At 44.9% G+C, this 15,029-nt stretch overlaps 1 protein-coding gene across 2 annotated transcripts in view; it reads right to left on the bottom strand.

Moving 5' to 3' along the window:
- Positions 1-15,029, bottom strand: part of ABCA1 (ATP binding cassette subfamily A member 1) — a 154,841-nt gene that overhangs the window by 48,225 nt on the left and 91,587 nt on the right. For both annotated transcript variants that reach the window (XM_017527761.2, XM_017527759.2), the window contains exons 10-14: positions 14,180-14,319; positions 13,728-13,844; positions 2,884-3,081; positions 1,909-2,114; positions 811-987 (exon numbers count right to left, since the gene is read on the bottom strand). In XM_017527761.2, coding sequence (XP_017383250.1) covers positions 811-987; positions 1,909-2,114; positions 2,884-3,081; positions 13,728-13,844; positions 14,180-14,319 — 838 coding nt within the window. The remainder of the gene's footprint in view (positions 1-810; positions 988-1,908; positions 2,115-2,883; positions 3,082-13,727; positions 13,845-14,179; positions 14,320-15,029) is intronic.

Below are 15,029 nucleotides of genomic sequence, written 5' to 3'. Positions count from 1 at the left end.
GAAGAAATCATTATATCCAAAGGCATAGTTCCCACAATGAGAACTTGGCAGCTGAGTGACTCAGCACTGAAAGATTTTCTAAAAAGTCTAAGATGAAGAGGCTTTGTTCAGTTTTATTCGGATTGTTTTGAAATGTGGTTTACCACCTAGAGAAGTGCACACATTTAGATAAAGTGTGCTTTTACAAGTTTAGATACTGTTTCTGTGGCTGGGGTTATATGTGAGTACATGCTTGCATGTGTTTGTCACAACATATGTTAAACTCGCAGATTGAGCAAATTTTGACCAAAAGGGTAGAGTGTAAAAAATTAAAGTGACAGGCTTATGCCTGTAATCCCAGCACTTTGGGAGGCTGAGGCGGGCGGATTGCCTGAGCTCAGGAGTTCGAGACCAGCATGGGCAACAAGGTGAAACCCCGTCTCTACTAAAATACAAAAACTTAGCCGGGCATGGTAGCATGCACCTAGTCCCAGCTACTTTGGAGGCTGACGCAGGAGAATTGCTTGAACCCGGGAGGCAGAGGTTGCAGTGAGCTGAGATCGCACTGCTGTACTCCAGCCTGGGTGACAGAGAGAGACTCCATCTCCAAAAATTTTTAAAAAGTGACAACCATGGATAAGAAAGAGGTTTACTAGTGTGTGCACATGTATGTATGTCTGTCATGTGGCTGAAACTGTTGACAACTTGCATCTGGCATCTTATTTCCAGATCATTCACACACACACACACACACACGCACAGACACACACAAACACAGACCATCTGGCACGTTATAAATGGGTTAAATACAGTGGCTTACAGGTAACTTACATGTCGTCAACGTAACAGGGATAGGGCATCTGTTGCACATAGACACCAGTTTTCTTCTCAGTGCCTGTCAGTACCCTGATGATTCCTTGCTCCACCACATCCTGCAAGTAGGCAAAGCCTCCCCAGATGTACCGCATATCCTCAAAGGGGTCAGCTCGAGGACCAGGGTCCCAGTACCTAAAACCAAACCACAGGTAATCAAGCATTCCTTTAGAACCATATAATAAAAATAATCCAATCACCCAAAACCCCGCTACCCTTACCAAGCCCCTGTTTCTATTTTTGTCTCTCTCTCTCTCTTTTTTTTTTTTTTCAGATGGAGTTTCGCTCTTGTTGCTCAGGCTGCAGTGCAATGACACCATCTCGGCTCACTGCAACCTCCGCCTCCTGGGTTCAAGTGATTCTCCTGCCTCAGCCTCCTGAGTAGCTGGGATTACAGGCTCCCACCACCATGCCCAGCTAATTTTTTTGTTTTTAGTAGAGACAGGGTTTCAACGCGTTGGCCAGGCTAGCCTTGAACTCCTGATCTCAAGTGGTCCATCCACCCGCCTCAGCGCCCCAAAGTACTGGGATTACAGGCATGAGCCACCGCACCCGGCTATTTTTGTATTTTACTTTTAGTCTCAGTTGATATGTACACATATTCTTAAATAAATATAATCAGAATGAACACGTTGCTTGTTGATTTCCTTTTCTTCCCCTCCACTGGCTGCCAAACGTTGCATCAATTTTGTCATACCAAAATTTACCTAACCATTCCCTTTTTACTGGTCTTTTGCCCTTTTACACAGAAATGATTAACACCAGCACAGAGAACCAAAAGTCTATTTTTTTCTTTCTTTTTCCTTGTTGATTTAATTCCCTGGAATTAATTCCCTTGAGTGGAAATGCTAAATCAAAAGACACTGATATTTTACGACCTTTGAAAAACCTTCTAGCAAGGCATGTGCCAGTTTCACCAAACCATGCCACCAAGTTGAGTTTTGTTGTTGTTGTTGAAATTTCTACGAAATTCTTAGTTAAAATAAAGTACCTCTTGTCCTAATGGGCACTCTTGACCTCCCCAAGACCAGGCTGGTGTGATAGGATTCCACTTACCCATCCTTGATCTTATTTGTCCTCTCCACGTTGTCAATGTCCATTCGGATCTTGTACTTGACATGATGGGGCAGATCAATGCTGCCTGGAGTAATTCCAGTGAACACAATGCCAGCCCAGAACTTCCTCTCATCCAGCAGCTCCATGGACTTGTTGATGAGCCGGACCTCTGTTGCTATGGGTTCCAGCTTGTTCAGGTTGACACACTGATAGAACAGCCTATGTGAGAACACTTGGCAGCCAGGACAATAAGCAGTGACTGAGACAAATCCTAGCCTCGGAGGCAAGTGCTACTACATGATTGCTCATCCTCGCTCTGCACAATTGCTCATCCTCACTCTCTAATCCTCTCTAATGCCGTTTTCCAATCTTCAACCAAGAAGGGAGGATTTGGGTTTTTCACTGTAATTTAAGAGAAATTCTGAGAGTAATTTAGGGATATGTTATTTGTTGATTTTGTGGCAGAAAAGAGGTTAAACGAACAATGATCTTATCGTACTTTTCTGTTTTCCTAGTAATTCTGGGTCACAGCAACTAACCAACCAATCAAACAGACCAAAGAACCTTTTACTCATTCCTGATATATTTTTAATATTAAATTTTAAAAATGTAATTGGTCCTGAATTAGATTTCAGATAAGTTTCACAAGTAATGCCTTTTTAAGGGAATGCTTTGCTGCCATTAGTCACTGAGATAGGAAAACCTTGAAGAAAATGGGTAGAAATATTCTCTTGAGCATATAGAATACAGCTAGAGTTAATTTACTAAAGCTAGAGTTTATTTACTCATTCAACCATTCAACTAATGTTTATTGAGTGCCCTTTGTTACCAAATCCTTTGTTAGGCTTGGGGGATACTTTTGGAAATGAGACTATACATTATTTCTAAACTTGCCTCCTGCCTGAACTTTATTGTAACGTCTTAGAGAAAGAAGCCATAAGTTTTTTCTAAATGATCCAAGCAACAAGGTCTTACCTCCATGAAGCGAGATATGGTCCGGATTGCCTGGTTAGTCTCATTGAAAGCTTCTCGCCAGGTGTACACAGAACCATTACTGGACTGTACATCCTCTGGGTGCTTGGCCAAAAACGCCACAATGTCTTGGGCTGTCCAGTCTAAGCCATCCAACTGCTGTTCCCAAAAGTGGTCATTGCCCCTGCTGTCCAACAGCATCTGCCATTCCAAAGAGAAAGTATTAAGTAGTAAACACCAGCTAAATCTTGATGTGCATTATGTAATTTACAAAACCATTGTTTTATCCTCACAGACAACTGTGAGGTTGATGACAGTGTCCCTATTTTATATGTGAGAAGACTGAGGCTGAAGAAATAAGAATATGATTTTAACCAGGGCTTGGTCATACTATTACCAGATGTGGAGCTGGGACTCAAAGTCAGACCAATCTGAATTCAGAGTCCACCTGCCTTTCACTGTACCACACATCTCATTTAACGGTATTAACCACAGTAACAACCACAATAATATGTCCTCTATTTAGTTCCTATGTTGAGAAACACATACAATTTACCTCACACAAGTCCATGAAGAGGGCACTTTTATTTTTTTGCCTTATGTTGTCGTTGTTTTGAGACAGCATCTCGCTCTGTTGCCCAGGCTGGAGTGCAGTGGTGGAATCACAGCTCACTGCAGCCTCGACCTCCCAACCGCAAGTGATCCTCTCATCTCAGCCTACCAAGTAGCTAAGACTACAGGTGTGCACCACCATACCTGGCTAATTTTTAAATTTTTCAGAGACATGGTCTCGCCCTGTTGCCTGGGCTGGTCTTGAATACCTGGGGTCAAGTGATCCTCCCACCTCAGCCTCCCAAACTGCTGGGATTAGAAACACAAGCCACCAGCCTGATGAGTAACCTTTTAATATTCCCCATTTTACAGATGACAAAATTGAAGTTCAGAGAGGTTAAGTTGCTAAGATTAGGTCACACAGCTATTAAGTAGCAAAGCCAGAATGAAAGCAGAGTCCCTCTGTTTCTAGTGTACCTCCCCACTGCATTCTATCACCTTCCTCTTTTGAGATGTAGTCTGTTGATCTCACATAAAAACCCTAATCCTAGACTGAATTCTTTCTTATTGCTTAGTGGGGGAAAACAATACTGCTAGTTAAACCAACCAAAGTACAATCTTTTCCAATTGCAGGACGTAGAGGTCATGGTGCAAAGGAGGCCTGTTTCCATTTCTCGTTCCCTTGCTGGTTAGTTCCTCACACGGGTCAACGTGAAAGGGAAGGACAGATCAATCTGCAGCTCAATCAGCAGATCCAGAGGGGCCGAGGCGGAGGCCTGCACAGATGTGCTGCCAGAAAAGTGGCAGCTGCAAACTCAGCAAAAAGGAGACACGTTTGCAACTCCTGTCATAGCCGCGAGAGAGAAGATGAAACCCTGGCTCTACCCAACTGGAGTCTCCAAGGGTTTGAAAACTGCCGCTTTTTTAAAAAAATCAGTCTTATTCTCACTAACATTATACGCTATTTCCCCCTTGTGGCTTGGTATTTATTATTTTAATGGGAGCATAATGATTTTATAGAGTATATGTAATTTCATTAATTATTCCTATAGTGCTGAACATCTAGTCTATTTCCAGTTTCTCACAATAACAATTAATATAGCAGTAACATTTTCGCTCATCTGGTGACTTCTTTAAAATTATTTCAGTAGTCAGCATCCCTGGGGGTGGGTGGAATGGAGGTACACAGGATCGCACATTTTTAAATGGTTCTTGAAATTTTCATTCCAACTTGCTTTCCAATGGACAATAGCAATTTATACCATCAACAGGAAGGTATGTATTTTTATTGACATGACAGATATAAAATTATACCTCATTAAATTTCGCAGAGGCCAGGGTTAGTGATTCTGAAGCCGATTTATTCGGAACAAGCAAAAGCAGAGTGAAGAGAAGCAGCCTTTGGGTTAAAGTCAGCCCTTCCCAATATGGCTTCTGAACAACATGGCCAAAAGGAACAACAAGACGAGAAAAACGTGCCCGTTGGGATTGCCGAGCACATGGCCCCTCTGGGGTGCTTGCGAGGGGCAGGAGACCTAAGACCGCCCTTGGGAGCGGAGGCAGAGAGGAAACAGCCCTAGGATGAGGGGCTAAAAGCAGCTCAGAAAACAGAGCAAATCAGTGTCAGAGAGCTCCATGACTTGCCCGCAAGAGGTGCCCTGGGACAGATGGGGTGAGACAACAGGTGTAGACAGTTCCAGAGACAGCAGAGCTACCCCAGCAGAAGCAGAAGCCCCAGCCACCACCTCGTGTAGGAGATGCCAGGCTCTAGGAGGTGACATGCTCATGTTTGTGGAATTAAATAAATACTCTTTAAGAGAGGAAAGAAAGGCCCGGAGTGGTAACTCATGCCTGTAATCCCAGCACTTTGGGAGCCCAAGGAGGGCAGATCACCTGAGGTCAGGAGTTCAAGACCAGCCCGGCCAACATGGAGAAACCACGTCTCCACTAAAAATACAAAAATTAGCTGGGTACAGTGACATGCGCCTATAATCCCAGCTTACTCTGGAGGCTGAGACAGAAGAATCGCTTGAACCCGGGAGGCAGAGGCTGTGGTAAGCCAAGATCACACCCCTGCATTTCAGCCTGGGCAACAGAGCAAGATTCTTANAAAGAGAAAGAAAGCAGTTGAAGGAGGTTCCCTTTTCTTTCACCCACAGGCTGACGACTCCGTCATCTACCTCCAGCCCAACCACCCTTCTCCACTGCAGACCCCAGTAGGCTCTGACCTACTGGACATCCTTACCATCCACCCCACCAGAAAGCAAGACTCGCTTCGATGCCCCTTTCTTTCACTGCTCCACAACAAAGTAGTCACCAGGCCTCACTTCTTGCTTTATGCCTTAGCCACTTGGATAACCTCCTCCCTGGTCTGCCTTCATTCTTCCCTCGTCCCTCTTCAATTCATCCACCCCATCAGAGTAATGCATCTCTATCTCCCCTTGCCTGGTCCCCTAGAACTTAAATTAAAGGTCCTCAGCTTGATACAAAAGTCCCTGCAAGGCATGCCCATGTCTTTCTCCCTAGCCACAGCTCCCTCCTTTCCAAGCGTACACACACACTGGATGTTCCCAACTAGATTCCTCATGAATGCCACTGCCATGTTAACAAGGGTCTTGTCCTCTAAGAACTGGGAGCTTATGAACAGTTGGAGCATCTAAGACAAACTTTCAATTTCAGACTACGGAAGCATCTATTTGCCCACAAATAAAAACTCACTGAGTCACTTTACAGGGCCTCCTATCATCCTCTGAGAGCCAGACAAAGAGAAAAAGTCCAATTAGTAGAAATACGGATTCCAAGGAGAAGGCCAGGAAGAAAAGGCCTGAAACCACAGTTAGATCTATAAAACTCTCCTTTAGAGGAGAGGCCCACACGTGAATGGCATGAGCTATTATTATTAGTCAGTTTGAATCCATACAAATCACTGTTTATGCTTTACTCAGTATAAAATCCTTGGTTTTTAAAGGGACTTCCTCAGTAACCTGCCTCCCAGGGGATCAGGGAATAGTCCTAAACTTTTGAAGCGTTCCCTCCATGTAGGCAGAGGCTTTAAAACCCAGCCACCCTTAAAGTCAATAAGGTTCAAAACAAGAAACCTGGAAAAATCCTCCCCTGCTTCTTAAGGGGAGGAGAGACAAAAGGAAGAGGCCTCCCTCACCATGGAAGTAGGAAATAGTCTAATGATTCTCTGACTCAGCCCAAGGCAGGGAAGATGCGATTAAATAGCACTCAGGCTCAGGCAAAGGAGACATTCTGTTCTTGCTCAGCCTGCTCCACATTTGAATCCAATTGCCTCTAGAGCACTTACCCCTTTCAAGTGGCTCAGAAGCATTAAGTGCATTTCCCCTTCACAGAGTAACAGCAGCTCATCACTCACACAGTGCCCTGAGAATGAGTATCTCACACCAGTCTATATGGAACATGATGCTTTTGCTCCCACACCTCTTTCTGAAACCTATTAAGACATAGGGAGGCTAAAGAAGATGCTGTGCTGGCTGAGAGGCAGCACAATAAAATGAAAATGAAAATAGGTCCTGCAGTTACCCAACTCTACTCCAAACACCAGCTCTCACTAAGTTTTGCACAAAACTGCTATTTAACCATCAGAGGCATGGATGCCAATATGCACAGTGTTATCTCTGCACCATGGCCTGTAGGTCTGGAGAGCTGGTGTCCTGTGGCCTTAGCTATGCTCACTACATCCCAACTAGATAAACTGAAAGACTTCTCACCTCAGTCACATCTGGGAAAGTGACCAGAAACTTACCTCTCCAGTATCAAGCAGGTACTGAGGAAGGAGACCCAGGCATCTGGAATCACCTCCCCCTTGACCTCCACACTGAATTTCAGTAGAAGAACAGGCTGGCCAACTGGCGGCGCCTCTTCAATCACCTTCTTATAAGATAGCAGGCGTGGCATGGGGGAATCTCTCCAAAAGACATTGTTTTTACTTAAAGAAGATCAAATCCCCATCCCGCTCCTCCATCTGGAGGAGCTGTAAACCCAAGACCCTTTCACATGTAATTCCTAAAACTGTAAACCTAAGACCTTTTCATATGTGATTTTAAAGCTGTAAACCCAAGACCCTTTCACTTGCAATTCTAAGGCTGTAAACCTAAGATCCTTTCACGTGTAATATCTAGAGTGTAAGCTGTGAAATGTGGAAATATCAGGCCCATTAGAAGGGGCCTCATACTTCGAGCAATTTGTAGGGCTAGTTGGAATTAGAGATGGCCACATAAAGCTGAGTGGAGGAGCTTTTGCCATCTAGGCGTTGCAAAAGGTTTGACGTGAATGTAAATCGGAGTGTGTGTACTGCGTCTCATTGGGCGGGAACTGCAGTGGGTGGAGAAACATGCTCTTAACAGTGGGAACTGTGTTTTTGGCGCATTGGCATGGGTCACACTCATAGAAAAAACACTCCTTTAGAGACCATGCTGAAAAATTTAAAGAAGGGATTTAGTGGAAATACTACAGTAGCTATGACACCAGAGAAATTTAGGACTTTATGTGAGGTAGATTGGCTAGCATTTGGGGTAGCTTGGCCCCCAGAAGGGACCCTCGACAGGTCTCTTGTCTCCAAAGTAAGGCATGAGGTTATATGCGGCGAGCTAGAACACCTTGATCAATTTCTGTACATAGACTTGTGGTTGCAGTTAGTTTTGAACCCTCCAAAGTGGTTAAGAGGACAGGCAGTGACTGTTTTAGTGGCCAAGGGACAGACTGATAGAAAAAATCCCCCCTCACCGAAAGACGCAGACTCCCAACATCTGGCGCCTGGATGGGGCAGAGTCAGTGGCAGAGACACGGGCCCCAAGGTTCTGGCAGACCCAGCGGCAGAAGAGTTTTTGATGCCAAGAAGCCACAGGCTCTCATTGACCTACTGCAAATGATTACTCAGACTCATAACCCTACTCCTGCTGACTACCACCAGCTGCTTATGTATCTTTTTAACACGGACAAGAGGCTGGATGAAGTGTTTCGCATGTATACTCCTTTTGACCCTGAAAGCCCTGAAAACCAATGCATGATAAATATGACATTAGTCAGTCAGCAGGCAGAAGACATTAGACAAAAATTGCAGAAACAAGCAGGATTTGCAGTCATGAATACCTCACAGTTACTGAAGGTAGCTAACCAGGTGTTTGTGAACTGAGAAGCAGTGAGCTGTAAAGAAGGTAGTAGAGATAACCAACGTCAGGCTCGAAGAAATGCTGACTTGATAGCTGCTGCTATTAGAGGAGCGCCCCCAAGAGTGTGGGAAAAGGGGGGTGCCTGGAAAGCCCCGCAGTCTGCCCACCCGCGCCTGCAAGGTGATCAGTGCACTTACTGTAGAGAAGTGGGGCACTGGAAGGACAGGTGTCCCCAGCCAACAGGAAAACAGGAAGACCCTAAGCGAAAGGCTTCAGACAAAAGTGAAGGAACTCTGTTCAGTCTAATGGAAGGGCCACTAGACTAAAGGAGGAGGGGCCGGGCTCATACGCCCTCAAAGAGCCCATGGTCCAGATGACAGCCCTGCAACCCCCCATCAAAGGAAACAAAACCAATATTGTTAGAGCTACTAAGGTGTTAGAAAAACAGACTTTCTTGTACTTGCTGGACTGCCCCTACCCCCTTTCTCCAGCAAAACTTGTTGTGCAAACTAAGGGCTACAACTATCCCATTGAATAATGAGGACTCCCCGCAGCTAAGACTGCCTCTAGCAGGGGTTATCCAGGCTCTCACTGTCCCTCAAGAAGGAAGGTAGAGACCTGCCCTAACCAGGGACTGAAGACTGGTATTTCTGCCCAGGCCAGTGCAGGGCTTACATTTGGTTAATCAGACTACAGTGACTTTGCACCCACTTGCACCCGACTTGTGCACGCAGTTGGAATTATTGCCAGCAGAGGATAGTTGGTTCACTTGATTGGATTTAAAGAATATTTCTTTAGCATTGGACTAGCCTCTGAGGGTCAAAAACTATTTGTGTTTCAATGGGAAAAATCCAGAAACAGGTATGACTACCTGGTACACCTGGACCCGGCTTCCCAGGGCTCAGAAATGCTCTCACCATCCTTGAGGAGGCACTAGCCCGTGACCGCCCCCCACAAGTTTCTTGCTAAGGACTTAGGCTGCATGCTGCCCCTATATGCTGATGACCTTTAATTGGGACACCCCATGGCAGTTGGGTGTGCAAAAGGAACAGATGCCTTACTTTGGCATCTGGAGGACTGTAGGTATAAAGTGTTTAAAAAGAAAGCCCAGATTTGCCGACAGCAAGTTCGATATCTGGGGTTCACGGTCTGGAAGGGGGAATGCAGCCTAGGAGCAGTGAGGAAGCAAGTCATTTGCAACCTGCCAGAATCCGAGACTAGAAGGCAGGTGAGGGAGTTCCTGGGAGCTGCAGGTTTTGTGAATCGTGGATTCCAAACTTTGCAGTAGTGGCCAAATCCTTACATTAAGTGACAAAGCCGGGAGGGGAGAAGACAAGAAACCCTTTGGATGGGGCAGAAACTAAAAGCGAAACTTTTGTCAGCCCTGGCTTTGGGGCTATCCGATTTAACGAAGCCTCTCATGCTGTATGTGTCAGAAATAATCATAATCATAATCATAAAAGGAATGGCAATTGAAGTTCTAGTATCGACTCTGGGAAGAATTTAAATATCAAAGCACCCAACACAGTAGTGACTCTAATGAATACCAAAGGACATCATTGGTTAACAAATACTAGGCCTGCCAAATACCTGAGGCTGCTAAAGTGAAAATCTCCGCATCACCATTGGGGTTTGTGCAATACCCTAAACTCTCTACTTTGCCCCTGGTGCCAGGAAGCCCAAGAAATAATCTGTGTGCTGCTTCGAGATCTCATCCCTAGGTTTGGACTGCCACTGTGCACTGGATCAGGCAACAGACCAGCATTTGTGGTGAATTTGGCCCAGAAGACAGCAGTGGCCTTGGGGTATTACTTTGGAAACTGCACACTGCCTATTGCCCTCAGAGTTCAGGAAAAGTGAAAAGAATGAACTGGACCATCAAAAACAGCTTACGGAAAGTGTGTCAGGAAACAGGATCAAAGCGGGTGCAGGCACTTCCCTCAGTGTTATTCAAAATTAGATGCACTCCCTCTATGTGGACAGCATATTCCCCCATGAAGTTTTATTATATAGGTCCCCTCCCATGCTCCGGGCACTCCCGGGAACTCCTTGGGAATGGGGAAAGATTGAGTTAGGACACCAGTTACCAGCTCTAAGGAGAATTGCTCAGGATATTTCAACCTGGATAAATGAAAGATGTCCTGCACGCTTATTCTTCTCAGTTCATCCTTTCTCACCAGGTGATCATGTGTGGATAAAGGACTAGAATGCAGCCCCTCTAAAGCCACGGTGGAAAGGACCCCAGACCATGATCCTGACTACTCCCACAGCCATAAAAGTAGAGGGAATCCCAGCCTGGATCCACCACAGCCGTGTAAAAACCAGCAGTAGCTGAGACTTGGGAAGCTACACCAGACCCAGACAACAACTACAGAATCACCTTAAGAAGGACAGCAAGTCCTGCTCCAGCCACATCCCAGAAGCTGGCTGGTCCACGCACGGCTGAAGCATGAGGAAATTCATCGTGGGACTTGTTCTTCTTAATATTTGGACTTGTACAGTAGGGACATTAACTAATTTTGAAGGATGTTCTCAGTGTGTACACCAGGTTACTAAGGTAGGATGGAAAGTTACTGCCATTCTTCTGTTCTACAGTTATTATGAATGTACCGGGACACAGAAGGGAACCTGTTTATATAATGGTACTAGGTATAAGGTGTGTAGTCCAGGGGATGGACAGCCCGATGTATGCTATGGCCCATCACAGCCCCCTACACATACGACTTTCAAAATTAGACTCCTAACAGGGCGATGGAATAGCCCTACTAAATTAATAGCTAAAACAAAGGAGAATGGAAGCCCAAAACAGGTTACACTAAGGTTTGATGCCTGTGCAGCCATCAGTGCCTATCGTTCCAGTCGGGGTGGCTGTGGTCCCTTGGAACAAAGTTAGGCAAAAGAGCATAAGTATATCTGCCAGAGAACCTATTGGTGCAGTAATTGCATTTTTGGGTCATGCGTCATCTGGGCCACTTGGAAAAATAATACAAATAATCCCATTTGTCTTGTAAAAGAGAGAGACACCACTCCAGGGAGTAATGTGTCTTGTGCCTCAAGACATTGTAACCCAGTAGAATTAATAGTCACAAACCCCTAAGACCCTAAATGGGAAAAAGGGGAGAGTGTAATGCTAGGAACTGATGGGAAATGGCTTGACCCCAGAGTTAGTATCCAGATTCAGGGAAAAATCCAAAAACACTCAGGCCAGCCAGTGTACCTGCACTTTTATGGTATATTAAATAAGCCAGTGCCAGAACTTCTGAAAAAGACAAAGATCTTGTTCCTTCAATTTGCTGAAAATGTGGCCCATTCCCTCAAAGTCACTTCTTGCTATGTATGTGGACGGACGACTATGGGTGACAGGTGGCCATGGGAAGCCTGTGAGTTATTACCTTCTGACCCTGTCCCTGACCTGACCTCAGTTCAAAGGGTTCAAACCAACAGTTTCTGGGTTTTAAAGGTTTCAATTATTGGACAATATTGTTTGACCAGAGAAGGAACAGACTTCACTGTTCCTGTGTTCCTGTTGGAAAGCTTAGCTGCATCGGGCAGCGACTGCATAATGGAACAGTGGGCACTGTAACCTGGTGGAGCTCAAACTATACTGAAAAGAATCGTCTCATAGAATTTCCAAAATTACAGGATGCTTGGAATCACCCTGGGTCCCGGAGAGACTGGACAGCCCCTCCTGGATTGTACTGGATATGCGGACATAGAGCATACATACAGCTGCCCTAAAGACGGACAGGTAGCTGTGTCATAGGCATCATTAAGCCTTCTTTTTCCCTATTATCTGTTAAGACGGGGGAGCTATTAGGACATCCAGTCTACTCCGCCCGAAGAAAAGAAGTCTGAAAATAGGTAAAAGGGAAAATAATAAGTGGCCACTGGAAAGATTTATTAAGTACTATAGGCCGGCCACAGGGACAGAGAATGGCTCATGGGGACACCGGACTCCTATCTATATGCTAAATCAGATCATTCAGTTGCAGGCTGCCTTGGAAATACTTGTTAATGAAATGGACAAAGCTCTGGCCATTTTGGCCAGACAAGAAACTCCGATGAGAAATGCCATTTATCAGAACCGGTTGGCCTTAGATTATTTGCTGGCAGCTGAAGGAGGAGTCTAAAAAATTCAAACTAACCAACTGCTGCCTGCACATAAACAACCAGGGTCATGCAGTTAAAAGATAACCAAACTAGCACACGTGCTTGTGCAGGTATGGCATCAATTCAACCCTGAGCTCTTGTTTAAAGGTTGGTCCTCAGCCTTGGGAGGATTAAAAACCCTCATCTTAAGTGTGATAACAATAGTGGGTGTTTGTGTACTACTCCCTTGTTTACTCCCCCTGTTCCTTCAGATGATTAGGGGATTCATCACTACTATAGTTAGCCAAAAAATGACATCACAAGTATATTATATGAATCATTACCAATCAGTCTCTTCAGAGGATCTGGGAAATGAAAACGAGAGTGAGACCTCTCACTAATACTATAGAGTGGTGAGGGTCTCAAAGGTGGGGTGAGGAAGGAGACCCAGGCATCTGGGATCACCTCCCCCTTAACCTCCACATTGCATTTCAATAGAAGAAAAGGCTGGCTGACTGGTGGCGCCTCTTCAATCACCTTCTTATAAGACAGCACGCATGGTATGGGGGAATCTCTCTAGAAGACATTGTTTTCACCCCACTCCTCCATCTGGAGACCAGAACCCTTTCATATGTGATTTATAAAGCTGTAAGCCCAAGACCCTTTCACATGTAATTCCTAAAACTGTAAACCCGAGACCCTTTCATATGTGATTTATAAAGCTGTAAGCCCAAGACCCTTTCACATGTAATTCCTAAAACTGTAAACCCGAGACCCTTTCATATGTGATTTCTAAAGCTGTAAACCCAAGACCCTTTCACATGTAATTTCTGTCACATGTAATTTCTAAGGCTGTAAACCTAAGATCCTTTCACGTGTAATATCTACAGTGTAAGCCTATATAAAGGCAGAGCTTCTCTTTGTTAGGGGAGCTTGGCCATTTGGACAAAACACAAAGCCTTGTTCCTGGGCCGTAATAATAAAACCTCTTCCTTTCTAGTTCGGTGTCTAAGAGGTCTGTTTCTCGCGGCCGCTCCTGCTTCAGTGCATGGTCATGGGAGGGACACTCACCCGGACAAGGTCCATTTCTTGGCTGTTCTCCATGAAGGTCCAGATCTTGGGGCTGAGTTCTTCCCACATGCCTTCCAGATCATGGAATACAGCCAGTTCCTGGAAGGTCTTATTCACCTGGAGTCAGGTGGGGAGCCAGGGACCACAGAAAGAGGAGGAGAAGCAATGAGCACTTCAGCTCCTCCGTGAAAAGATACCCCACCACAGCAGCCCTGTGCCAGCCATCCCCATCCCCAAGAAATGCCTGCTGATAACTATGATTCTATACCCAGGACCAGGGGGCTGGCCCTTATCACTCAACTCTGGTCTGCATCAGACTAGAGATTTTCACTCTGGGAATTCCAGAAGAGCCCTGAGTATACCTAGCACACACCTCTGAAGCTACCTTGAGTTTTTTGCCCCCAGTTCTGGGAAGATTCTGGGGAGGGAGTCTTGGGCTGGGGGTAGCTTACCTCAGCCATAACCTGCCTCGTGGCTGGAGTGTCAGGTGTATACAGGATCTTCCCCATGAGCAGAGGCTTCAGAGCTTTCCAAATAATGCGGGAAAGAGGACTGGACTCCAAATTCTTCATCAAATCATTGCAGTAAGGAGCTACAAAGAAGAGGGGAGACAAACGTTCATATGCATGGTCATATGCTGACAGAAACTTACAAGGGCTTTTCTGAGTTCAGATCCCAGCTCTACCACGAGTAGTCATACAAGTAACTTATCTGAGTCTCAGCTCCTCTGTAAAATTAAAATTCATAATATCTATTTGGCAGAGATGTGGAGAATGTTATCTCAGATTAACTGAGATATTATCTATAAAGCCTCTAGAATGATGCTTGATAAATAATCAGAGCTTATTATAACATCAGTGATGGATAACTCACAACTGAGCTGATCTGGAAAAACATTTTCACTAAGCACAAACCCTCCTAACTCCAGATTCACACTCTCATGCCAGCCTCATTGCTGTTTTCACTGACAACAGGACTAACATTTAAACTAACTCTTGAGGGGCAACCAGAAGGCTGAATTCAGATATCAGTTTTCAAGCAAAAACCAAATTTTTTTTAATTAACACAAACCAGTATATATCCACCTAACAAAATCCCAAATACAAATGTTGTAACAGACAAATGATTTTGGTTATCCAGCAAGATCCCTGATTTTTTAAAATGTCATTGTAAGTTTTTCCAGGGATTTTTAAATACTAAGTATCCTTTATATGCTGCAAAGATAATAGAATTTTTTTTCTTAATGAGGATGTCCTCACAATTATGTCTGTCGTGGAAATAAAGGCTCCCTTGGGTCGACTT

This window comes from Cebus imitator, unplaced genomic scaffold (genome assembly GCF_001604975.1).
Source record: "Cebus imitator isolate Cc_AM_T3 unplaced genomic scaffold, Cebus_imitator-1.0 Scaffold51, whole genome shotgun sequence".
In the NCBI taxonomy this organism is placed as follows: Eukaryota; Metazoa; Chordata; class Mammalia; order Primates; family Cebidae; genus Cebus; species Cebus imitator.
Note: the sequence above shows the minus strand (reverse complement) of the source record. Positions and strands in the feature narration are given on the sequence as shown.